The 24,996-nt window shown below is 42.8% G+C and overlaps 2 protein-coding genes across 3 annotated transcripts in view; one reads left to right on the forward strand and one right to left on the reverse strand.

Annotated features, from left to right (window-relative positions):
* Positions 1-984: 984 nt before the first annotated feature.
* Positions 985-17,264, reverse strand: TRAFD1 (TRAF-type zinc finger domain containing 1). Of its 2 annotated transcripts, none has more exons than XM_067539505.1 (12): positions 17,247-17,264; positions 15,896-15,958; positions 13,432-13,567; positions 13,299-13,352; positions 11,791-12,178; positions 9,659-9,925; positions 8,663-8,730; positions 7,654-7,881; positions 4,793-4,922; positions 3,309-3,621; positions 2,438-2,510; positions 985-1,974 (listed from the first exon to the last, which is right to left on the reverse strand). In XM_067539505.1, exons 2-12 carry the CDS (start codon positions 15,943-15,945, stop codon positions 1,930-1,932), a joined length of 1,752 nt encoding a protein of 583 aa, XP_067395606.1. In that variant the 5' UTR covers positions 15,946-15,958; positions 17,247-17,264; the 3' UTR covers positions 985-1,929. The 2 variants fall into 2 exon arrangements, with proteins under 2 accessions (XP_067395606.1, XP_067395605.1); XM_067539504.1 differs by lacking the exon at positions 17,247-17,264 and adding an exon at positions 17,168-17,242.
* A 2,177-nt stretch (positions 17,265-19,441) lies between these two features.
* NAA25 (N-alpha-acetyltransferase 25, NatB auxiliary subunit) overlaps positions 19,442-24,996 on the forward strand; it is a 47,463-nt gene continuing 41,908 nt past the window's right edge. Inside the window, exon 1 of the mRNA XM_067539506.1 lies at positions 19,442-20,982. Coding sequence (XP_067395607.1) covers positions 20,925-20,982 — 58 coding nt within the window. The 5' untranslated portion in view covers positions 19,442-20,924. The remainder of the gene's footprint in view (positions 20,983-24,996) is intronic.

Below are 24,996 nucleotides of genomic sequence, written 5' to 3' on the forward strand. Positions count from 1 at the left end.
AAGCAGCTTTCTCTCATGCAGTCTGTCTGTCTGCCTCAGCTGCTACCAGAGATATGATCATTCTGTAGCTCAACTTGTACCTAACTAAAGTAGGATCGAGGAAGATGGTTAAGCTCTTTTCAACTTTCTGCTTCTCTCATTACCATTGAGGTAAGTATATCCATTAGTTTTACCAGTGCAAGTATAGTTAATGGCTCCAGCCTGATCTCACCACTTCTTAGAGTCCAATCTTTTGCAAACTTCACTTTCCTAATCTAGTCTTCTCTTTCCCATCCTTTGAGAACCGAGCCTGGCCCTACCACACGCCCCCTAGCATTACCTTTGCTTACAGAGCTCACATCACCAGAGGAAATGAGAAATTCCCCAGTTCAATGGTGCCATAGCAGAAGGGGGGGGGGGGTGTAAATAGCTCAGCCATAGCCAGTCATTTACTCCCTATCCACTCTGAATCACACACTTCATGCTAAGCTCCTGCTGCAGCGCTACTGCAGAGAAGAGGGAGCGGGTAAGCAATGGGTACTGTTTATTTTTACCACCTCTGCAGAGCTGGGAGAATAAATTAGGTCCTAGGTCAGCTCACGCTGAATTAAGTGTCACCTTGCCTCTGAGGGTATATCTACACTGCAATGAGACGCCTGTGCCAGCTGAGTCACTCTTGGGATAAAGGGTTATTTAACTGCTGTGTAGATGTCCAGGCTTTGCCTGCAGCCTGAGCTCTGGGACCTGCCCCCTTTTCAGGGTCCTAGAGCCATGTGTACCCTGCAGTTAACAGCCCCTCTGCTGAAACCCTGTGAGCTGGTATAGGCCAGCTGCCGATTTTTAATAGATCTCCAGCCACCCTCAGAGCCCTGTAATTTTTTAAATCAAACAAGGCTGATGGAAAAAACTCCCCCCCCCCCTCCCAGTTTTCCAACCCATTCTGCTCAGCATAATTTTCAGTCACTTTCCCATGGCTGCCTAGAATTTTGTTTACAGAACACAAGATATTGGTAGATAGAAATTTTATTACAAGAAATTTTAAAAAGTAAGGGCTCCCATACAGCAAACAAGATTTGAGGGAACAGAAGCCCCATGAACTGAAGCTCCACTGCACATCACAATCCCACCTGTAGATGCCTTTAAGAACACTGGGCACTTCTGGCCTTCAGACATGTAGGTAGAGGCACAGAACACCCCAAGTTACAATAGATATGACTTTCCCCAGCTGATTCCCATACCTGCTATGACAGGATAGAAGGCTTAGGGAAGTTTTGACTGCATAAATAGATAGTTAATGCAAAATTATTGCTAATAGCAGCAAGTAAAACGGCTGAAGGGGGGTGGGATAGGTTTAAAGCCAAGCCACTAAACCTAATCCCCTACTTTAGTGAAGATAATCATTCAGATCAACTGCTCAGTAGAGAAGAGTATGACTGAACAAGTCAGATGAGTACTGAGCTCCATGGTAACTTACTAGGGTAGTCTTCCTCCAGACTAGTTCAGGCTGATGGTTTTATGTTTGATTAGCAGGTTTGCTGCAGACTGCTGACATTCATTTACTTCAGTGATGAAGCGATGGATTACTGCTGCTGCAGACTGCTGAGCCAAGGCCTAGTACATCTTGCAACACAACAAGCAGATACGGTAACACGTTGGTCCTCCAAGAAGAGTACTGACAGATTTAGGATACTGCCAGTTTAGCTCATCCAAATAAGCAGTGATATAAAATTTACACTCTGACATTTCTGTCCAGCAGCTAGAGTATATGCTACTCCCCCAAACTTTAAAAAAAATTATAAAAATCACTGCCTATAAAAAAATTTAAAATGAATACAAAGTCCCCACTGACGGTGGCAATATAGCAAGTACTCGCGCTGAGATAATGAAGTACTATAGAGCATAGTAAAAAAGAGCTTCAAGTGCTAAATATGTGCTTCATAAAAGGATAGATTATTCTTCCTCAGGATGGCCAGACTCTGGTTTCTGGGATTTTGCCTGTGTAAGGAGGAAAAAGTGAAACATTGTACCATTTTAAAACAGACCAGTTGAATCACAACACCACCTTCTCCCTGCCTCACTCAGACTTTATCAAGGAGTAAGGGACAGAGCCCCACATCCTAAGAGGAAATATAATAGCTCAGGTTCCTGTAAACACCAAAGCAATAGTAGTTGCAAAAAGGGTGGTTCTTCACCAGTACAGATGAGCCAGGACGAGTCAGCCAGGGGAAATGATCTGTTAGCACATTGTCCCCATTCTCGCTGGGGAAGGAGACAAGCATGTAATGAGCAAGACATTAGCAACTAACTGTGTTGCATGTTAGAGCTCCACACCGAGTTCAGTATGTGCTTCATGGTGTCCGCTCAGAAGATGGTAGTGAACATAGATTAAACATTTTAGTCAACCACTACCACACAAATGAGGCCACCCAGTACAGGCAAAGAGTTCTGAGAAAGTTACCTTTGTGCTCCTGTTCCTGAAACGGACAGGAACATTTGCCATCCTAGGACTCCTGCCTGCTTCATTTCTCACACTGCAGAGGAGAGAAGTTGACACCATTAAAACGCAGCAGCTCTGCAAATTCAGTGCTCTTACAGGAACTGGTTAAGAAGAGAAGAGCTCAGTCCTTCTGGTAGATGAGGAAGAGTTCCATAATAACCTTCCAAAACTCACATCCTTTACCTGTATCCCAAGCTGCTGAGCTTTGGGATGTAAGAACAAGGTCTTTCACTATTTCACCTTTGGGAACTCTGATACTAAATGTTGTTTTGCAGAACCCCCAGAGCTTTTGGCCATGCATACTGGAAGCTGAACCAAAAGGCAAGGGAAATAGGTGTTAAAAACTGAAGAACTATTTCTTAACCAGTGGCATCCCTATAATAAGAATGCTACAGAAATATTAGAAGTGCTTCCACATAACAAAATTACCCTTTTTCAGGGAAAGGAGGAGTGAATCTAAGATGTGTACCCAAACAGGTGCCAACTGTGTAGCGAGGTCAAGTACCATAAACAAGAGTTTAATGGGAAAACAGGTTTTCTAGGAAACTCATTTGATTACTTACTACAAAGCCAGAAAGACACCAGCTAGTCAAACTGAGTACCGCCTCCCCCAGCCACAGGCAAGATGCAGAAGGATCTGCAGTGGGTGGTGAGAGGGCCAGTGGTGACAGCATTCTCTTCCTCCTGTGTCTGTCAAGCGTTGATGTCTGCACTAGCAGAAAAGATTCTGAAGCACTGCCTCACTCTCACGACAGAGCTAGAGCAGAATGGATCATGAATCGCTTAGGGTTAAAAATTCTCTTCCCACCACCACACTGATCACAGACACTACCTTGGTCGTGTTGGAGACATCCTTGGGAAACTGGGCACATAGCCTTCAGGGTGGAAGTTTTGAGTGGGTCGTACAATGGGCACAGGGCCTGTTCCAGATTCAGCTGTGCCTCTGCTCCTCATTCTTCCCTCATTACCATCCAAGTTACTGGACTTTCCTTTTTGAGTCAGAGCATCGTTGGCTCTTACAGCACTAAAAGAGGTCAGCGGTATGCTTCTGGCAACTGCCAAGTTGCTTCGTGATTGGCTTCCTCGTACAGCATGGGCAAGCCTCTGCTGCCTGAAATCTTCTAGATACCGAGGTGAAATTTCCCCTAAAGGAAAGCCAAATAAAATAAAGTGTATTAGGAACTGCAGTGAAATAACTGATCGAAGCAAGGAACGTGGATTAGAACAAGAGGCAAAAAACGCCTTGATAAAAGCTTCTGTATCTCTAAGCAATAGCCTAGATTTTTGATGCGGTATATCACAGCCTATGAAAACAGAACTGCACCATAGAAATATCAGCATCACTGACTAGTACAATTCCCCTAAGACAGTGAATTTACATTCTCAGCAACTTTGGAGAACTTCCTTTAGTAGTATCTTTTTAAAAGGGTACCCAGAGAACAGCATGGGGATTGTGTTTAGGTCAGTGCTGTCATACTTAAAAAAGCAGAGGTACTTGTCCCCACTGAAGGAAATTAGGACAAAAAAAGTTATACATTTTTACCAGCTTTGCATGGAGGCTGACCTCCTTTAGAACAAAGTTACTGGCAGCTGTTCATTATGGGAAGCTAGTATAAAAAGTTGCTTTATTGCATTTTGAAGCTGGCTTATGAGCAGAGTCACTAGCATCTATAACATGGTTGAACTTCGTATGTATAGTCACATGAATCCATGGATGACCCCACAGTCACCCCATAGGTGACACCCCCCTTTCCCCAGTTATGTACACTACTCCATTTCCTTTTGGCAACTTGAGATACACATACCCTGTAGAGTGTCTATTGTGATTTGTTCGGTTTTTTTCATTTAGTAAACATTCAGGATCAGCTTCTACCCTCTGATACTATTTCTATTGTCAGTAAAAGCTCTCTGCACGCAACCGACTACACAATTTGACCCTAAGATTGCAATAAAAAAAACTGATGAGGCAACATTAGTTTCCCCACAATTCCAATAGTTATGGATGGAGCGGTCAACATGAGCTTTGACTATAATTAAACTGGTCAGTTTCCACTCTTGCTGCACAGGGCTTGGTAATTACAAGTTTCTCTTTGGTTTTTGTTTGTGTTGGACTTTATGTTTATGATTTTGTATGGTCTCAATGTATGTTGAAAGCTGTACCATGCAAATCAGAACAGTGGTAGGAGGTTGCAGTTCTAGTCCTGATCTAGATTAAATGTGTGTTCTTGTTCGGTTTGTTTTAGCGCTTGTAGGAAGTGACCTTGAAAAGCAGGACTGGAAAAAAGCACAGGATGGAAGTCTGTACTTTGCCAATACCTTGATGCCGGATCCGTCTTCTAGCTTCTGGCGATTCTGATCTCTCCAGGTTATCTTTGGGAGACAATGGTTGCCATGATGGTGATCCCTCTGCTGGGCTGGCAGTGGCTGGGCGTAAGTCACACTGGTCCTAGTGCAAGAGAGAGGGATTGTTTCAGGACACTTCGAGAACACTTAATTGCTGTGAAAGCTTTGAAAAGTGCATCCTCCCTCAAATGCCAAAGGGAAATAAGACTTTGTTTTGAGAAACAATGAGAGACTGCCTGATGACAGCCTGCACGCACCCTCACTTCTAGGATAGAAGTTCAAGTATAGCCCAGAAATAGTTACTAATGACATGTGGCCTATGCAAGAGGAAGTTGATGGCCTCAGCCACAGCATAACTGGGGTCATTCTGGCAGCCGAAGGTCATACTTTATGTCCAGTCAATGCTTAGCCTCTCGTCCCTAGAGATGATCCCTCCAAGCCACGTTGAAGCACATGGCAAGTAATCTATATTGCTGCTAGTGACAATGCAACCTTGCACCCCCGCAGCCATACAGTCAGAAGGAATACTGTCAACCTAATACGAATGTAGCTTAAAAGCCAAGTTAGAAATATGTTCCAGTACTATCCCCGCCCTAGAGCATTCATGCCAGTCTTCCTAGTTTTCAATCACAAGGGGGGGGGGGAAATTAGTTTCTCTCCCTCTGTTGCTGTCTGAGAGGCCTACATTAAACAAGGCAAACAGACAGTCTAATGCACAAAACAGAACGTATTTGCCATCTTTCAGTTACACGTTAGGGATTACCTGGAGCACATGTAGGTAAGAAGTTTTTTTAAAAAGTGAGGATTTTAAATAGAAGGGTGTCCCTTTTAGATTTGATAACCACAGGCTAAGTTGTCTAAGTGATTTGTCAAGTACACTAAGAAGGAGCCCCAAACTGTGTACCAAAATGTCCTTTTATTTTCAAAAAGGAAAAATCAACGTGGAAATCCTCAGTCACCAACTATGATCCAAGATGCACTGAAACTCCCCCTACTATGGAACACATGCTATAAAGCAAAGAGGTAAGCTGTGGAAGTTTATCAAATCTGGTTCCAATTAACTTTGACTTAATTTTAAACTACCAAGGTCAAGGGGTAACTCTACAACTTCTATATTCCTAGAAAAATAAATGCAAAAAACTCATCTACATAAGGACAGAACATATTAATTGCACCCCAAACCCTTGTTTTACATGGCACAATTTTAATCAATCATACTTGAAGGACACTAAAAAACTATTGCTCTTGGCTCATGCATTTTCCCGTTCATTTTTAATTCCTTTCCATATCCTCCCTTCTCTATCACCAGAGGTATCTCCATTACCCTCCATCTGGCAGGCTTGTAATCAGCATGTGGGAATGAGGAAGAAGATACAAAGACTGCAGGTTTGGTCTCATTTTCCTCCCCTTCCACACCATGTTTTCTCATGCTTGCCCCTCATTCCTTTTCAGCTTCACAACTTGCAGGTTAAGTTACCTCTTCTGGCTGGGTCCATCACAATTGCAGGCTAACTGGCCACACAGACCAGTCTTACATCTATCAGGGCCCTCATACCTTCCTGCCCCATGCTTGTTCGTGTGTGTTAAGCTAAGCTTCTCAGATTGGAGACCATGTCTTAGTCTGTGGCTAAAACATTTTGTACATTTGTGGCACTATTTAAATAAAGTTAATAGAAAGACATTTCATCCCTTTATTACTGATGGCAGTGGCCTTTCTTCTAGGAAAAGTGATTGCCAGAGTGAATTAGTGTTCCTAGTCTCACACTCACACGGTAACGGTTCCCCCCCCCTCATGATTTAAACAGCCTGTAAGCCGTGCTGCAGCAGTGTTGGCAGACACTTGAGTGAAAACCTATCCAGTAAATGTATCTCAACCTCATATGAAAGTTGTTCTGATACTTAGCTCAACAAAAAAAAGCTGAGGAAGGGTTAAAGAAGATATGCAAAATTAATCCTTTTTGTCACACCTCTGACAAAGTCTACAGCTCATTAGATCTGAGTATGCTGCTGCAAGCTTTCCTGTCACAATGCCTAATTATGTGTCAAAAGTCAGCTGTTTGGCAGCTTTTCACTGAGTAGTAGTTAAACCCAAATACGTCATAAGGGCAGAACAAGTCAGCAAAACAGTATCTGAATTTGGACTCTAGTCTCAGATGACCTGTGTGCATGTCACCTTCCCTTTCAAGAAGTTCTGCATCAGAGTTGAATCTGTTCCTTCCTGTATCACCTTTGGTATGTGACAGAGCTTGCTGTGTTAATACAACAACAGGTGTATGAGCCAGAGGCCAAGGAGAAATAAAGATAATGAAAGTGTAAGAATTAAAATGCTATGAGTGCAGGTTCGGATAGAGAAATAAAGGTAGTTTCTTGTGAATACTTTAGAAGAACCTCATAAGAGAAAGATTCAAGGACTTAGACATTCTGGTTCTCTCTGCAGAATTATTTGCCCTCACTGTTAAGGGATGGAAGGTGGTGATGCAGGGAAAGGTATTACAGCGAAAGAGTGAGAAGGTAGTAATCAAGAGCCTCTAAAAGGTGAGGATTTATGCTGTGTTGTTTGAATACTGTTTGCTCAGACTTCATCATTTGGGGAAAAAAATGTTAAATACACAATGGTTCCTTTAACATGAGCCACAGTATGCTCCAACATCCTGGAGCAGGGAGAGATCACAACCTCTGTGTTGAGAGAGTACAGATTCAGCTGACAAGCATGTGAATCCCTAGCATCAATCCCAATTGCAGCCTCTGAGCACTAACATGATTTAAAAGATTTACTAATAAGAAGGCAGATTTGTTATGACTTATCAAATTCCACCCCACAAATGGCATTGTACCTGGTGGTGGAAGAGTATTTCCTCTTCTAACTGAATGCCACAGAATTCACATGGAATGATAATGCTCCCTTCTGTCTTTACAGCTTGTTGCTGCAGTGGGTATGTAGATCTGCAGCTGTGCAGTTGTTCTAAGAAATCTTTAACATGTATGTCGTATTCTTGTTGTTGGCTTGGGGAGGAACTTCTTTTACTGAATGAAGCAAAGGCACTTGCTGGGTTACAACCTGTCTGTTATGTGGGCAACATTGGAAAGAAGGTGTTAGTTATATTTAGCACATGAAGGCTATGTAAGCCTTGCTAAATAAAAAAAAGTAAACTTGCAATATTTAAACATTGATAATAATACTGCTATGTCACAAAGTAAACAGATACATCCTCTATTTCCAATACATACTCTTAGTACCATAGCTACCATCAAAAGCTATATTCCACTTCAGATACACGGGCATAACTCCTGTTAATGGGACAATAAGGTTAAAAATAAGTTGCTAAGCACTGTGAAATTCAAAACTAACATCTGTATTTAACTTATTTTTCACAATGTATGTTTACTATTGGCTTTTCACTTAGCATGGACAAGAAAGTTAAATTGGTTTCATGTGCTAAGCCAAGGAACAGCACAGTAGAATGTTTTGATGAAAGTTTTATATTAGTATTTTTAGTTTACTAAGACATTTCTATTGAATATTAGGCTTTGTGAGGTTCTGTTATATATATATATATATATATATATATATATATATATATATATATATATATATATATAGCATCCTGTTAGCATCAGTGGGAACAAACTCCAACATTATGCTAACTCTCTCCAACAAAAAAATTCAGTTTCTAAATAGAAATTGTACTCGGAAGTGCTAGCATCCATTTCAGTAAGACTCCTGCATATATACTTATAAAATGGGGATAATGATGCTAACCTCCTTTGTAAATCACTTTTAGATTGACTGATTAAAAAGCATTTAAGATACTTCTATTGTTATAAAATACAGAAATACCAAACCTGATGGAGAATCAGGTCTTCCTCAGGGTAGAGTGCCTCACAAAATTCACAGGGCAACATGATATCATCTGTGAGATAAGTAAAAGGATTAAGCCAAACTACCAGAAAAAGGGCTAACAGACTAAACAACCTGTCTTCAGAATTTCTAATCCATGGAAACATTCAGTTCTGCACCAAAGGATGGATTATAGCAAGTCTCAGGGCAGTAGTCATTCTTTCACATTTATTCCCATTTGTGAGTCTTACAAGTGAAAAAAGTAACTTTTCCTATAAGTTTGAAAAGGATTTTTTTGCCCAAAAACCTCACTGTTCCTTGGTCTAATATAGGGGGAAAAAAATTTCATCTGCCTTCCTATGCATGTTACACAGTACACATTTTTCTTTTTAAAATAATCTGGCACTTTAACTCTCCTGTATTATCCCTCTAGCATATTTAATCATGAAATGTAACATGTCACCTACTTGGTTGTTACTACATCTCAGAACAAGCATGAATAAGACTGGTTTTTTGTTTTATTTTTTAAAAACATGGCAGAATTACAGCAAATTGAATCTGCTATCATACAGTTTTGAAAAAAATCACTTTTGCTTCCTCATATTAATATGCTGTACTCTTTTTATCAAAAATATTTTTAAATAGAAAGGAACTTGGGGATATACAGATACCAATATCAAATTCCACTAGTCAACAATTCTTAAAGAGATTATTATATATAAAGTTAAATGTTGCTATTTTAGCAGCCAGTATAGTCAAAAATTTAGGGAGCCGAAGATCCTTGTTCTTGGAGTCTTTCCTGAACTGTAAGGCTTTTCTGCACATTCACAGAGAATTTCTACATCAGATGCAGGAGATATCTAAAGCAGTTTAGAAAAAGTCTCAGTGCTACTGTTCTGGTACAGTCAGAATATCTCCAAGGATCTAGTCCTGAGAGGCCCCCTGCTCACCACCAAGATCAGTTTTTTTTTTTTTTTTTTAATAAAAGCTTTTAAACTTACTTTTTAGCTGATTAGAAGTGTTAATAGACAAAGGGTCATGGGAGAAAGTATCTGACTTGTTCGTTTCACTAAGATGCTCGGATGGGTTGGACTCTTTGGAGTAGAAGTTCTTCCAGAAGTCACTGTGAATTTCAGCTGCAATGTTGTTGTGGGGATTATTCTCACGTTGCAGGCTAAGGGCTAGCATATAGTCTAAACTGGAATTCTGCTCTCCATAAAGAGGGGACTCCGAGTTTTTATTCCTCTCCAGCCGTTCCAGCTCATCCTCTTAAAGAAATATCAGAAGCTATAAGTATCAACTACTAAATTTATTAAAAAAAAAGAGTAATTAATATTTTAAGAACAGATTAAGTAAATCAGACGTTTTCACATGTGCAAATGAGGGCAGAATTGGGCCCCAAATATTAACACTCGTTTTAAAACAGATAGCTGTCAAAGCCTCAGAAAGACACTTCATGAATTATATTCTGGGATGAATAAGGGAAGGTAATCCTTACCCGTATTTTCCCTCTCTGTCTAATCTGAGAGGAGGGGACCTTTGTTTCCTTTACTAGGCCATACAATTCTTGAAGTTAAGAAATTTACAAAAGGACATTGTGGCAATCTTTAAATCACAACTGAACATCTAAGAAATATGCTCTGGTTCAACCAGACATTGTAAGCGTGATGCAGGAACTACTGGAAGAGATTCTATGACCTGCATCATGCAGAAGGTCACTGTAGCTCAGCATGTTCCCTTCTACTTGTAAAGTTCTATGAACCTGTAACAAGTCTTATGTTTTCAGTCTACCATGGAGAAAACTCCATTCACCTACTGATTCAAGCATCTGACTCAGATATAGGTTAGTGGGATTAAGACCTTACAAAGGGAGGCCTCAAAAATGTTTTAGGAAGGAGCATTCAATCTCTAAATGCCTGCACTGATATTTACATGCACTGATCTCTCCACCCACTTGGAGATTTCAATACATTGAAAGTTGGTGGGGTTCTAACAATAGGCTTTATTTTGTAAGTTAGTATGGCAAATTGCTACAGATGCATTTAGCCAAGTATTACAGGATTGAACAATTTTGTAATCCCACAGCATACTTAGTAAAACCTTATGGAAGATGTGAAAAGTTTTCTACATCCCTGTACTTGCAACAATTCCTTCAGTGACACTTTTTGTTCTGTTTTGTTTTTAAACACCCTAAATTTGTATTATATATGGCTGAATCACTACTTGGAGGAAAAGCAAAATTTGAGATTTTAGTTTTATATATTGTATTTGACGAGCAAACTAAATCTCAAACAATAGAAGTATTCAGATCTATGATTAAATACAATGAAAGGGTACAGATATTCTGGCCAGCAGTAATAGTTATGCATTGAAGATGCAATCTTAAGTCATACATCTCTTTATATCATTTTTAAACTCAGCTTTCTTAGTTTCTGATTAAATGGAAATACACAGATGTTCAGTAAGATCAGGATTTTATTTTAAGCAAGACAGCCGTGTTGGAAGACTCCACCCCACAAAAAATCATATTTACAAGGTACAGGACACTTCCTGAGGATTAATGAAAAAATGGGAGATGATGTTCTGAAGACCATTAGTACAAGTCAAACATTAACTCCCAGGAAATGCCCATGCCAAGGCTGTTATTTCTATTACAGCCAAGCTAAACAGGAAATCAAAATAAAAGCAGCATATCTGATTCTTTTTATGGGTGACGTAAATAGTTGAAATTACAAAGCATTTCTAGAGGATTAATTCCTTATATATTAGCCAGTGTTTAAATCAACTCAGCATTCCATTCAGTTTAAACAATTAAATAGCAATTTTATGATCAATCAGGTATGCAAGCTTTTAACTTATGAAATTAAACCTGGAGTCTAAAAAATTACTAGAATGGGTATCTTATCTAGAAACAGATATTTCAGAGGTCATCTACTAAATAGTTTTATATAGCTGAAGTTCTATTCTGCAGTGGCTAGTGTTCACATACTGGTTTTCTAATTATTTGACATTTCATTCCACACAGCACAATAGGTACGGCTCTTTCACTCCAGTTAGTTACCTAATTTTAAATTAGAGGTAAAAATAAAAAAATTATTAATTTATAAAATTATTGCCCTTATCCACATTTTACCTTGATTCTGGTCTCTCTGCATTGCTGATGCACTTCTTCTGTTAATATTCTTAAAAGTCTGGTCTCCTCTAAAATCACTATAAAATTGGTCTTCCAATGGCCTGGGCATCCTCTGCAGAATGTTTCTGATGGTTTGAAAGGTACACAGATTTGCAGCCTCATCCTCACGGGCATAGTGTGATCTTGCTTGATTAACTCTTTTTTCTTCCTCCTCCTTCCCACAAACCTCAGGGTGCTCTTTCAGATCTTTTACCATTATGTTGCGACCGCACCTGCTACATGTTTCAGTCCTAGTTCCACAGTAGTCCTCGTGGTCCTGAAGTTTATTGAATGCAAGCTCTATCTCACAATGTTGGCAAACTGCAGGACGCAGAGGACATGCTGATGCCTAAAACATAAAATTGAATAATTCTTGATATATGCAGTCTTAGAGTTATGCTAGGTTTACTTACTGACAAAAGAATGTACTCAGTTCACTGTGTTATTACTGAGAGATGCATGCCAAATAGCTTTAGAGATTTGTGTCTTCAAACCAGAAGCCAACCAGCCTATAGAAGAATAATTAAGTAGTAAGCGACTAATTAAGATAGGGAGTACAAACTCCTATCTAGTTATACACAGTATGTCTTAGGTGTGGCACACTGGAAGTTCAGTGTATTTTATACAGGAAAAAGGCAGCACGTATTTACTAGACATCATACTTCAACATAACATCCCTACAAACTAATCCAAAAGCTCCAAGTGGATCTGTAGTTCAAACCTCTTATTTTGATTTTGTTTTAGACTTAACTATGCTGATTGCCACTGTTCATCTTGCCTCATTAGAAGTCTTAACAGTTATAGTGTATAAAGTGCTTTGAGAAAATTACTGCAACAGGACATCATAGGATTAAAATTGCAGATTTTAAATTAAGCCTCTTGGTACAACTCCCTTCGCCCACCCCGCCACCCCCAATGCCATGGCTTTGCATTTGATTCTTATGCTCAAGCAGAAACCCATTTTCCTGTCACACTCTTCTGTTCCACTGACATTTTCTTATTTACAAATTATCACTGGAGTTAATCATAGGAAGTTAGAGTTTGTTTACTGTTTGGACAAGACAAATCCTTAGGTCTTGCATAAAGGTCAGTGTGAAAAAAACTGAAAAAAAGTCAAGACGCTGAAAGGCGAAGTTGTCAAGTTCAATGCTATTATAGCTTCAGGCAGAATTTTCAGCCTTAACCACTACGAGGGACAAACGTGGGCTACCAACCCACGCTACCAACATATGCAGACTTCCTCCTGTAGAGGAGCCTGGAGCTGCCTTTTAGGCATGTGAGTACCACCATTTCAAACTAATACAGTTTGCCTCTTACAAGAGAGTATCAGTGATTACCATGGATTTAGAAAGCAGATTAAACATGGGTAGAGCAGATCCAAGATCCGTTAGCTTGGTAGCTATAATCTGAACAATAAGGCTCTAGTATCAGTACTGGAAATGCACCAGAGTTCAAACAAACATACCAACCTCATGATCCTCTAAATGACATTTTTCCATCTTCACATTACACTTGCAGGTAACCTAGGATAAACAAAAACAATTAAATTCACTTCATGAAGATCAGCTATTTTAGTGTAGAATTTATTTTATTTATTATTACCTGCACATGTTCAGATTCAATGTGGGTTTTCATTTCAGATTTAGGGATCGACTCCTTGCAGAAATGACACACTCCAATATTTCTACTACAGTGGATCTCATGGATGGTGAAGTTAGCCACAGGAATATCCTTTTTGCTATAGGAGAGATACAAAAGTTACTTTTCACAAATTCAGTGAAAATAAATTCAAAACAGATTTAGGATTTAAGAGAGCTGTCTGAAAGGAAAAGCCAATGGTAAAAGCAAATAAGCCCTTCAGGAATTCGTTATAAAACTGAATACATGGAAAAGAAAAAATTAGGATTACATGTTGTGTACAGTCAGAATACACAAACTCACCAAGTTAGACACACAAAGCCTCCCACTTCATCAAAATAAATCAAAACTCTGTTCAGCTCCACCACTGGGGAAAAGAGACAACCCTTGTAGCATACCCAGGCAGTCATCAGATCTAAGCTGTTAAGACCAGGAGTGGCAGAGGTAAAGACCCTTTGCTAAAAGCACTCAACCATAGCATAAAAGAGCCGCAATTCTCTGCTTGGCAAAGCTAGACAGCAGATTCTTCAGCTACACTGCAATACTACTCAATCTTTCAACCAACAAAAGATGCAATATCCCTGCACTTCTGAAGTAAGGAATCCCTTCCTTACTCTAATTTGGAGAAATCTATTGCTTTGTCCTCAGCTATGTGCAGACTGTGATGGGAAAAATCCATTCAGCTATTTGAAAAGTGTGTCCTAGGATATCACTGGCTCTTTACAGGGGAAGAGGCCAGTGCAGCTGAGACAGGTCAGCTGACCCCTCCAGTGGAGGATAAAAGAAGGAACCATGGCCCTACAGTGGAGGGAGACCAGGAAAGGGGTAGAGAGAGCACAGAGGTGGGGCTCTGACTGGCTGAAAAGCAGAAAGCTCTGCAGGTGCATCCTGGGAATAGAGGGACAGGTCAGAAGCCAGGAGACCTGGGTAGTGGAAGGAAGAGTCTCTAGAAAGAGGAAGGCTGAGAGCAACACCCCTCTGATTACTGTCCCATACAAGGAGCAGGGAACTGGAAAAAACCCAGAAGCGATGTGAGACTTCTATTAAGCCTAGGTGGGTGGACATATTTTGTGTTATTGCTGCATTTAGGCCTCTGAACTCTAATAGGGGACAAGTACAAGAGCCCTCCACTCTACAGGCTCTTTGTCAGTCTCAAACATCCTTCAATCACAGAAGGAAGCAGAGCCAGAACCTTTTGAGTTACGGTATTGAACTTTATTTTGTTATTTAAGGTACCCACATTAAGATCAGTTACTACTATGTGGTATGGATATTATGAGCCTAAGAGTTCTGGAGGAGTATTCCTGAGGAGCCGCACGAGGGGAAATGGAGGAGAGTGCCTGCAAGTCTACCCCATGCCAGAAAAGCAGAGATGGCATTAGCTTCCCCCATGCTCTAGCTAGAGCAGCTTGATAGAAGACGTTAAAGAGGGAATTTGATTTTTAAGGGAAACAATGTTTATAAAACACAAAAGTGACTAATCGGCCCCCAACAAGACAATTATTTTTACCTCCCCGCCACAAGATAAAAACCTAGCCACTCCAAGAACAAAAGCTATAACCTTTCACTCTCATTCCATCTGTTCTTAAGAACCCAACAGGCTGGGACATCAACAAAATGATATTCTACATATATGACAAATGCACACCTATAAGCCACAAACAAATTCACTCTTATATTTCAGCTTTCTTGAAACTGGTTTTAGAGGAACAGATTTTTTTTTAAATTCTCTAAAGGACAACTGGTAATTTTAGTTGATTTCTACTTCTTCTAGGGTTGAGTGGGAGAGAAGAGACCACTACCAACAAGCTCCATGACTACTATTTTGCTGTTCCCAAGGTGACAAGTTCTGAATACCAGGGAAGTACCTACCACTCCATTACTTTATTCCTGCTGACCCTGCCCCCCAACCCAGAGCTGCTGGAGCCAAGCTTTGAGGCAGGTACTACCCTGTGTGTCTTGTTTGTTAAGGTCAAATAAGGTCTTGTTTGAGCATGTTGATTTCCATATATTTGAGCAAGCCATTAGAACCAAGCCAGTTAAATTTCCATGTAAGCCACTTTACACAACTGTCACTGCCTGAAAAAAAAATATTTAGAAAAATAAGACATCTGCTTCACCCATGTATTTTATAGATGGGTATTTTCTATTGTTTCTTGGTCATTAGAAACATACCACTTGCTGCTGCCATCTTTGAAGACATCTGCCTACAATACAGCATGTTTCTATGAGTTTACGTAGGTACACTGTAATGACATACAATCATAGGTACTGGAACGAGGGATGCAGCTGCACCACCTGGCTTGAAGTGGTTTCAGTCATATACAGGGTTTACAGTTTGGTTCAGCACTCCCACTATACAAATTGTTCCAGCAAACCCCTGCATACAATAAACTTGTGCCAATAGTGCCTGACTTTTGTTTCTTACCAGTTGCTGCACAGTTGAGTTTCCTGTTCACTAACTGCAGCCATATCCATGTTCTTTTGAAAGCTGAAACAAGGGAAAATTAAACATTTTCAGTTTCGTTTCTGTTCATAAGACAAAACATGATTATTCATTCTGCTACTTCCTGAGTTTTTCAGATACTCTTGCATTAAACAGCATAGTCCATTATAAAAAAATCACTGCTTTCTCATCAAGCAGTCAGCAAGACTCCACCCACCATTCAGAAACAATTGTTTTATTAAGCATGGTTTCAAATAGCTCTCAAAAGTGTTGGGAATCCTAGCTGGCTGGTGAAGAGACCCTCATGCGGATGTTTTTCCTTGAGAAGTGGACAGTTTCTTCTTAAAAGAAATATATACAAATAAGATACCAATGCTGCAAAGCTATGGACTGTGAAGCATAATTTGTCCAGTATAAATTTACACAGAAAGACCTAGAATTAAGACACCCATCACTCAACAGACCAACAAAAACATCTTAAGGAAGACAAGCCTTAATAAAGGTAGTGGAATCTTTTTACTTGGAAAAGCCTTGACTCCTGTCCTACTCAGGTGACTACACTTATGGATACCAAAACCAGTGTTTAAAACGAAAACCAACACCATGGACTTTACTGGCAAACAGATTTTTTTCAGCGTCTACAAGCCACTTCTAGACAAAAAGCTGCTCAAAACGCCCAGCTCCCCTAGCTAGAGACGGGTGAAACGGGGGGATTGTGTTCTCCATAACCGCGCCCTGGCCTTTCCAGTGTCAAAACGGTAAGAAAACCATCAACACCTCGCCCTATGCAACGTACGGAGAGGGGCTGGGGTGCGCGGTCTGCAGGGGCATGTACGCAGCTGCACCCCCTGGGCCTCGCGCTCAGCTGGGGGGACGGGCTCAGAGGCCCCAGCCTCGCTCCCGGCGGGGCCATATGAGAGGGCCGGGCCGTATGGAGGGGGGGGGGCAGTGGGGGGCGGGCCGTATGGGGGGGGGGGGCAGTGGGGGAGGGCGGGCCGAGCGCCCCCGGCCCCGTATGGAGGGGGGCCGGGCCGAATGGAGGGGGGCAGTGGGGGTGGGCCGAATGGAGGGGGGCGGGGGGGCCGGGCCGTGGGGGGGGGGGGGGGCGGGCCGAGCGCCCCCGGCCTCGCTCTTAGCGCAGACGTTGAGGGGGCCGGGGCTGGGTCCCCCCCAGACATGGGCGGGGGTGGCAGTAGCTAGCAGCTCGCTGCCCCTCGCCCCATTTCATCCCCCCCGGCCCGTCCGCGCACTCACCCGGCTCCTCAGAAACCAAACAGGAACAGCGGGCCTACCCTGGCACCCGCCTTCCTACCCGCCGGCTACACCCGCTCACCGCCTCCCTATTGGCTGACTGAGATTCGACTAGCGAGTTCATTGGTCATAGCACCCGCCGCTCAATGGGTATCTAGGCGACCCCACCGCGGCTGGATTGGGTAATATATACGTCACTGGAGTTAGGCTCCGCCCCTCACGATTGACCCTCCCTCCTCTTGCTAAGCGGCGCTCGGGGTTGACCTGGGCTCAGGATGAGTGACTTGAGCCTGGCAGTTTAGCGCGCAGGGTGGGGGCGGGGGTGCCAGGACTCCTGGGTTCCACGCATATCTCCAGCAAGAATTAAGGCCACATTGCAGGAGGCTGAACCTCAGGGAACCTGTGCTTAGCTGGACAAACCATGTTCCAGACAGAGGCCTCTGGAAGGCAGGAAGGCTCTGTTGAAGAAAAATAAACTCCAAATTGTCTATTCTCTGCTAGTTTTGAAGCCCTTAATTTTTCCCATGGCCGGGGCAGAAAAGGAAATCATCCTTTTTGTACTTTCGGGCAGGGTGGCTGGTTGGTTGGTTTTCTGGCTGGGTGAGTTTGCTTTGTAAATTGTGTTAACCTACAGAATTTGAATTTTCTTTGACTGAAGCAGGCTTGAGATTTTGTTCTCATACGACATCCCCTTCAAGCATGTTCGTAGGAGCCCCTATGCTATCTAACTCCCCTACAGGTACATAGAGAAGCATTTGAAATATAGATCCTGGAGCACAGCAATGCCCTGGTCTCATTTCAAGAAAAGCCAGAGAGATTCCACCACAGTGGTGAAAACTTGGGTGTTCTTTGAAGCTTTACGTATATAAGGGCAAGAGTTGAATGGACCCATCTGGGAGAAGAGTATGTTATCCTACCAAACAAACATTCTCGGAAAATCTTTCTCCCCTTTGCTGCAGATAGAATATTGTATGCTAACCTTTGAGCACCGCCTGGTGATTCTATGTCAGTGACAGGAAAGCAGGGGTAGTTCTGCCATCAGCTCTTTGGAGAGCAGGAAATGAATATGCAAAATGAAGTGTGATGCCATGAGGAAGGGAGTAACATGGAAGGCATTAGGACTAGTTAATCTCCTAGAAGACTTGAGGTGTCTCTAAAAGGAGAGTATAGCAATTTGACTTTCAGTCAGCTACAATTTATAATTTAAAAAAATCATTTCAGTGCTGATGAAGTTGCCAGATTGTCAGCTCTGGATAGTGAAGTCTTCTACTTATCCAAAGAACCGGGACGACATAGTCAAACTTCCCCTGCATCTCTTGCAGCTCCAGCCTGATGAGACTCCATCCCCTGAAATGAGAGGATAGTTTGTAATGAAGACATCTGCTTACTGAAAACTGAATTAAGACTACCAAATTCATGTCACAGAATCCACCAAAAAGTCCTCAGATAGTAGGGTCAGCCCGTCTGGACTGGATTTGTTTTGATGACCTGATAGTGAAACACTGCTTCCAATTACCAGTCCGTAAACCAAACAGTACCCCTTCTCTAAATGTAATCTGCAGGGGTTTTGTTAGCTATTTGGAACAGTTCTTATGTGATGGGTTTTGTCTTTGATTCTGGTCTCAGAGTCATGCAGAGTCCTGGAGTCTGAAAGCTTTTTTGAGAGAATAAATAATAATAATTAATACATACTTAGCACTGATTGTAACTTGGGCCTCGGTGTGTGGTTGAATTTCTGATTTTGGACAATACTTCTCTACAGAGTTGCAGTGGAAAATATTGTCACTTATTATTGTATCAGCACCTACAGGATTATTTACAAACCTAAAATTCAAATGAAGAATAAAAATCTGAGGCAATTTTTTAACTGTCCTACATGCCAAACTAAGAGGAGTGTGGGATGTTGTAGCAACTTTCTAAAGTATGATGAGTGAGCTGTGTTAAATTAGGGGACGACAGTGTGATTTGATATTGACGTTTGATGAGGACTGAAGATAAAGGGCAAACTTCACTGCTAACATAAGCAGGTGTAACTCAAGTTACACCACTGCTGCATTAGGCTTAGAAGCTGTGTTTCCTTGGTGATGCTTCATCCTAATCTTGTAATTCTTCCTTATTTTTTCTTTTCTTCATATTAATATTTATTCTGCATAGATTAATTTATATGGGGAAGTAAATATATGAAAGAGAGAGAGAGTGCTAATTTACTGTACTTGAAAAGTGCCAGTTGGACAGCCCCAGAGACTGAACTCCTCCCTATAACCTCTCACCAGGTACAGCTTGGAAGCAGCAGTGGAAGTTCCTCCATGCTACTCCAACCTTGAAATGAAAGGACCGTCTCTAGGTGTGAGAGGGTAGTTGAGACTCTGTGAACTGTTCAGTCCTTGGCCTCTCTGATGAAAATGCCAACAAGTTAGCCAGTAGAGAATCAGTTAAGAACTGAGAATCAGTTATGTTTAAATTAGTCTCATCACTTGATATTTTGTAATGAGTCACTAACCTTTTTATGTCTACCAGAGTCATTTAAATGTATACCTAGTACTTTCATCTGGTAAGGATCTTTGTGCATTAAGTAAATACAGTTCATATCCTCTTTACACAAACTACAATAAAAGAGCATTTTAAAGCTTGCAAAGCCAAACACTCAAACGGTTGGAAACATCACGACCCATATGGCTCAGCATCACGAGCGCTGGCTCAGCAGCCTGTCTTCCAAGGGTGGCCTTTGCCAGGTGCTGCACAGGGAATGAACAGAATATGGGCAATTATTGAGTTCCTGGGCTGGAGTGGAGGGCCATGGAAATGCAGCTCTTTGAGGGGTGCAACATGCGGCTGGGTGGGAGCAGACAAAGACTTCATCCAACTGAAACAGCGGAGGGAACCGAGCTGGGCGGAGCTCGCTTTAATAACGCTGTGCACTTTTCCCCGCTTGCTGGCCAAAACACCCCCCAGGGCCTGGCGAGCAGCAGTTCGCCCTCACCCCTGCGACGCTACGCTGCTGGGGGGCGGCTGTGCACCTCAGCCACTGCTGACCCGCGGCTGGAGGGAGAGGCAGAGCCTCTGCCCTCAGCTCCCCTCACAGCCGAGGGCTCACGGGGCGGGCTAGCAGGGCTACGGATGATTAGCCTCTCAGCAGCCCCTGCGCCTCGGCCAGGGCCGCCTGGTGTCAGCAGCGGAGTTCAGCGCCGCCTTTTAAGGCCGCTCGAGCTGCCGCGGCCCTGTCTCCTGGGGCGGGAACCTCGCCTCAGACGCGGGGCGGAGCCGTGCTCCAAGCGGGGGAGCAGGCGGTGTGTGGGGGTTGTGGGGAGCGGGCTCGCCCGCCCCCGCGCTCAGCCCCGCAGCCCCCGCTAGGCCCCAGACGCCCGCCAGTGAATACGGACCCGGGCCCGGCCCAGCCGTACGGAGGGGGAGGGGCGCTGCCAGGCCCAGCCCAGACTGGCCCATGGAGCTGGGTCACCACAGGCCGGGCCGGGCCGGGCCGGGCCTCTCAGGGGGCGGGAGGCGGGGTCTGCTGCTGCCGCCGTTGGCCCTTCCCAGCGCGCGCCAAGCCCAGCGCGGTCGGGGAGGGCGGGACGTAGCCGCAGAGTGACTCCGGCCCTGGCTTGGCTTTGCCTCGCCCGGCCCTGCCCTGCCCTGCCCGCCAGTCCCGCCCCGTCCCCACCCCGGCCCGCCCGGCCTCTTTGCCGCCCCCCGCCCCCCGGGCCGGGCGGGCCGGTCCCGCCGGCGCGGCGGCTGCGCACTGCGGTTCTGCGCTCTCATCATGGCGGCGCGGAGCCATGTGCAGGACCCCAACGACCGGCGCCTCCGGCCTATCTACGGTACCGACCCGACCCTCCCCGCCTCCCCCGGCCCACCCCTGCCCCGCGGCCGGCAGCCACCCACCCAGCCACCCCGCCCGACCAGGCCGCGCCGCCGCCATGGCCTCGCGTGGTTCCCCGGAGCAGCCACTGGCCCGCGGAGGGAGGGAGCTCGGCTCGGCAGGGCTATCCCCACCGCCCGGGGTCCCCGGTGTGGAGGGGAGGCGCCCCTCGCCAGCTCCCTCCCTGGCTCCCTTCACCCCCTAGCCTGCCCCTCACTCCCGCCTCAGCCCCCACCGGGGCCCCTCGTCCCCCTCCTTGGGGCCCCTTGCCCGTCCGCCTGCGGCCGGGGTCTCTGCCCCATTTGTCTCCCCCCTCCACCCCCCTCCGGCTCTGGGGATGGTTAGGGTATGTGCCCCGTTGCTTTTCCCTCTCCCCGGTTAGGGTGACCAGATGTCCCAATGGTATTAGGGGCTTTGTCTTATGTAAGCAACTATTTCCTCCCCTTCAAAAGAAAGTGTCCTGATTTTTCACACTTACTGTCCAGTCTGGTCACCCTACGCAGGGTTCATTGTGCTGGTTTGCATCTGATACTGGAAATAACACCTGAGCAGGGCCGGCTCACTATTGAACCTCCCTCCCTGAAGCACATGGGACCATCCTGGGCTTTACATATTGTCGACCCCCCTGGTTGCGGGGAGGAAGGAGAAAATTTTCTCGCTTCTCCTCACTTCTTACAAATCCGTGATTAATCATGACTGGTATTTTAAAGTGCCAGCTAACAGCACCTTAGGAATTGTTAGGAAAGGGATAGATGATAAGACAGAAAATATTGTATTGCCTCTTTATAAATCCGTGGTACACCCACATCTTGAATACTAAATGCAGATCTGGTTGCCCCGTCTCAACAAAGATATATCCGAATTGGAAAAGGGGCAACAAAATTTATTAGGGGTTTGAAGAAGCTATCATATGAGGAGAGATTAATAAGACTGGATGGGACTTTTCATCTTGGAGAAGAGATGACTAAGGGGGGTATGATGGAGGTCTATAAAACCATGCTTAGGGTGGAGAAAGTAAATAAGGAAGTGTTATTTACTCATAATACAAGAACTAGGGGTCACCAAATGAAATGAATAGGCAGCAGGTTTAAAACAAACAAAAGGAAGTATTTTTTCACACCACATATAGTCAAGCTGTGGAACTCCTTGCCAGAGAATGTTGTAAAAACCAAGACTATAACGGTGTTCAAAAAAGAAATAGATAAGTTCATGGAGGATAGATCCATCAATGACGATTAGCTAGATGGCAAGGATTGCTGTTTGCCAGAAGCTGGGAATGGCCAACTGGATGGATCACTTGATGATTACCTGTTCTGTTTGTTCCCTCTGAAGCACCTGGCATTGGCCACTGTCTGAAGACAGGTTAGATGGATCATTGGTCTGACTCAGTCTGGCCGTTCTTATGTTCTAAGCCCAAGATTGCCAAGGCAGCAATTACAGCAAATTGTTAGTGATTATATTTATATGGGGAGAAACTGAGGGATTGGCCCTTTCTTTCTCTCCCCTGTTGTTCCTTGTCTCTTTGTCATTGTTGAGCCCTGGACGCTAGGTTTGGTACTGTTCAAGGTGAAAAGTAACGACTGTCTCTGCCCCAATGAGCTCACAGTCTGTTAAGGTAGTATGGTGGTTCATGTGTACAATGGGAACTGGGGAAGCTATTAATTATTTGCATTACAATAGCACCCATAGTATACTAAGTGCTGGATACCATCCCTGCCACAAAGAACTTCTTTCTCCCATGTCCCCCACCCAAAAACTGATCCCTAGCTCTACAAATGAATTTATTCCCAGCATTAGATAATGTATTTGTCCCATTCCACTTCTGCATATTTTCCGGAAGTTATATTAATTACCCTTATGCTAGATATATTACCCCATGCTTTAATTTGCAGTGCAGCTTTGATCCCTTCTGTCTTCCCACACTTGGAAACCTCCCAAGTCTCTAACTTTTCCTCATAATTGAGAGAATTGTGTTCCCAGTTTATTTTGTTTTGCACAAAAGATTGAGAGACTTGAAAGAGTGGGTACATGCTTTTTTAATGCAAAATTTAGCTTTCTTTCCCTATCTGCCTTTGCAAATAAACATCAAATCTTCCCCATACAAAACTGATTTTTAAGTTAGAAACCTCATTTATCTGTGAAACTAAAAGGGGTGTGAGGAGCCACACACTCTTTAAAGCTGTCAATTGAAGTATTGTGACTCCTAAATAGCATAGTGATGGCTATATAAAAATCAATAGAGAGATAAAGCAGTGGAACTTACAAAGAGAGTAGTCTTGTTCAGCAACCTCCTGTCTTAAAAGTCCACCCCAAAATATCCTTACCTGTTGCATGCAATTCTTCTCCAGCTTTATTAGGAGACACATTGATTAAGAAAAAAGAAAGTCGTAGAAATATTTTGCTCTATATTTGTGCATGTACAATGCTGGGATATTATTAAACTTTCCCAGAACAGATAATTTAGAGGGTGCAGATAATTTTCTTGACTTTCCATATACAAATAAATCACTGGTTAGAAACACAAGACAAATGGCATTTGGTTAGAGATGAACTTGTTTTCTTAAGTGCACTGTTCACATTTCAGGCACTGGTCCTGCGAAGAGAACTTCTCTGATAAACTGCTGCATCTATGTTGAGTTCTAGGGAAGTCAGTGGGTGCAATTCTCTTTGCAGGATTGTGGCCATAGCTACTTCTGCTTGATGTTAATTAAAATAATGTAAAGAATAAAAATATAAAGACATGGTTCTAGTAAAGAAAAATAAGCATTCTTTACAGAAATTGTAATTGCAGCACTCTAGTTCAGTTCAGTGTGATGAACTGAAATTCATCTTTGTATGTTCTTGATCAATTTGCAGAGTAACTTCTTAAACTGGAGAAAATTCAAATGTCAAACTGTCAGAAAAACTGTAACTTAAAAAAAATTGACCTAAATGAAGCTAGAAGACACTGAAATATACTGACTTTTTAACTGGAGGTGTATTTTGATGTTTCAGCCCCTGGTAGTAGTAGCTGTCAGAGAGAGTGAAATGCCTTTTAAAAATGCAATGTGCTAAGTGAGTGGTGTTGGTTCTAGCAAGCATCACCAGGAACTTGAGGTGGTGTATTTAATATTTTGTATTCATAATCCTTAATAAATGGAGCATGGCTTCTTAAAAATGTAATTGTGTAGCTTTTAAAAGCTACAAAGTGAACACATTTTGTGTGAGGTCAAAGTTCTCATTACTTTGCTTCTAACATCTTTTTTCTGTTTGTACTGTGTACTTGATTACTCAAGATGCCTTGACAGTTATGTCTATCTTTTATCTTAATTCATTGTACGTTAATCAGGAGGTTAATTATGTTGCATTTCCATTAATTTAAAATCTTCACCCACAGACTTGCTATTAATAATCTGTACTTCAATATTTTTATTTCGCTGAAATTCTTCTGTGATAAATGGAAGTAGCCAGCTGTTTTGATTCCTGAGAATCTTGTTCATGTTGTTGATAGGACATAGTCCTTATTCTGCTACTATTTAGAAAGGCTTGTTGTTTATTTGTTATATTTCAGGAAACTGACCTAAAGCAGAGATCTTATCACTGCAGCTAGATGTGTAGCAACCCCAAGATAGTCAGTGCAAACTGGAAACTGAAGGAATCTGTGTGCGTGCATGTGTGCGCACCTGTGCTTCTCTATTAAGCAAATCTTTAAGGTTTAATACTATCCTGGAAGGGTATATAGGGAGATTGCTGTGCATCCTTTTCAGAACAGCTTCTTCTTACAAATGCATAATATCATTTTACCCCGTTTCTTGAAAGTTTTGTTTTAGTTAGTATGGACAGACTGCACAATTTGCACTTGAACTGGTGGGATTGTACAAGTTATTTAGTAGTGGTTCAGTTCTTTAGCATAGACACTACCATAGAGGCAAATATTAAAGGTAATTAAATGTAAATCACAGTAATATAGATATGAATTTTGTAGAATGTGGTA

Source organism: Emydura macquarii, unplaced genomic scaffold (genome assembly GCF_026122565.2).
Source record: "Emydura macquarii macquarii isolate MOO-44397 ecotype Brisbane River unplaced genomic scaffold, CSIRO-AGI_Emac_v2 contig_554, whole genome shotgun sequence".
NCBI classification, from domain to species: domain Eukaryota; kingdom Metazoa; phylum Chordata; order Testudines; family Chelidae; genus Emydura; species Emydura macquarii.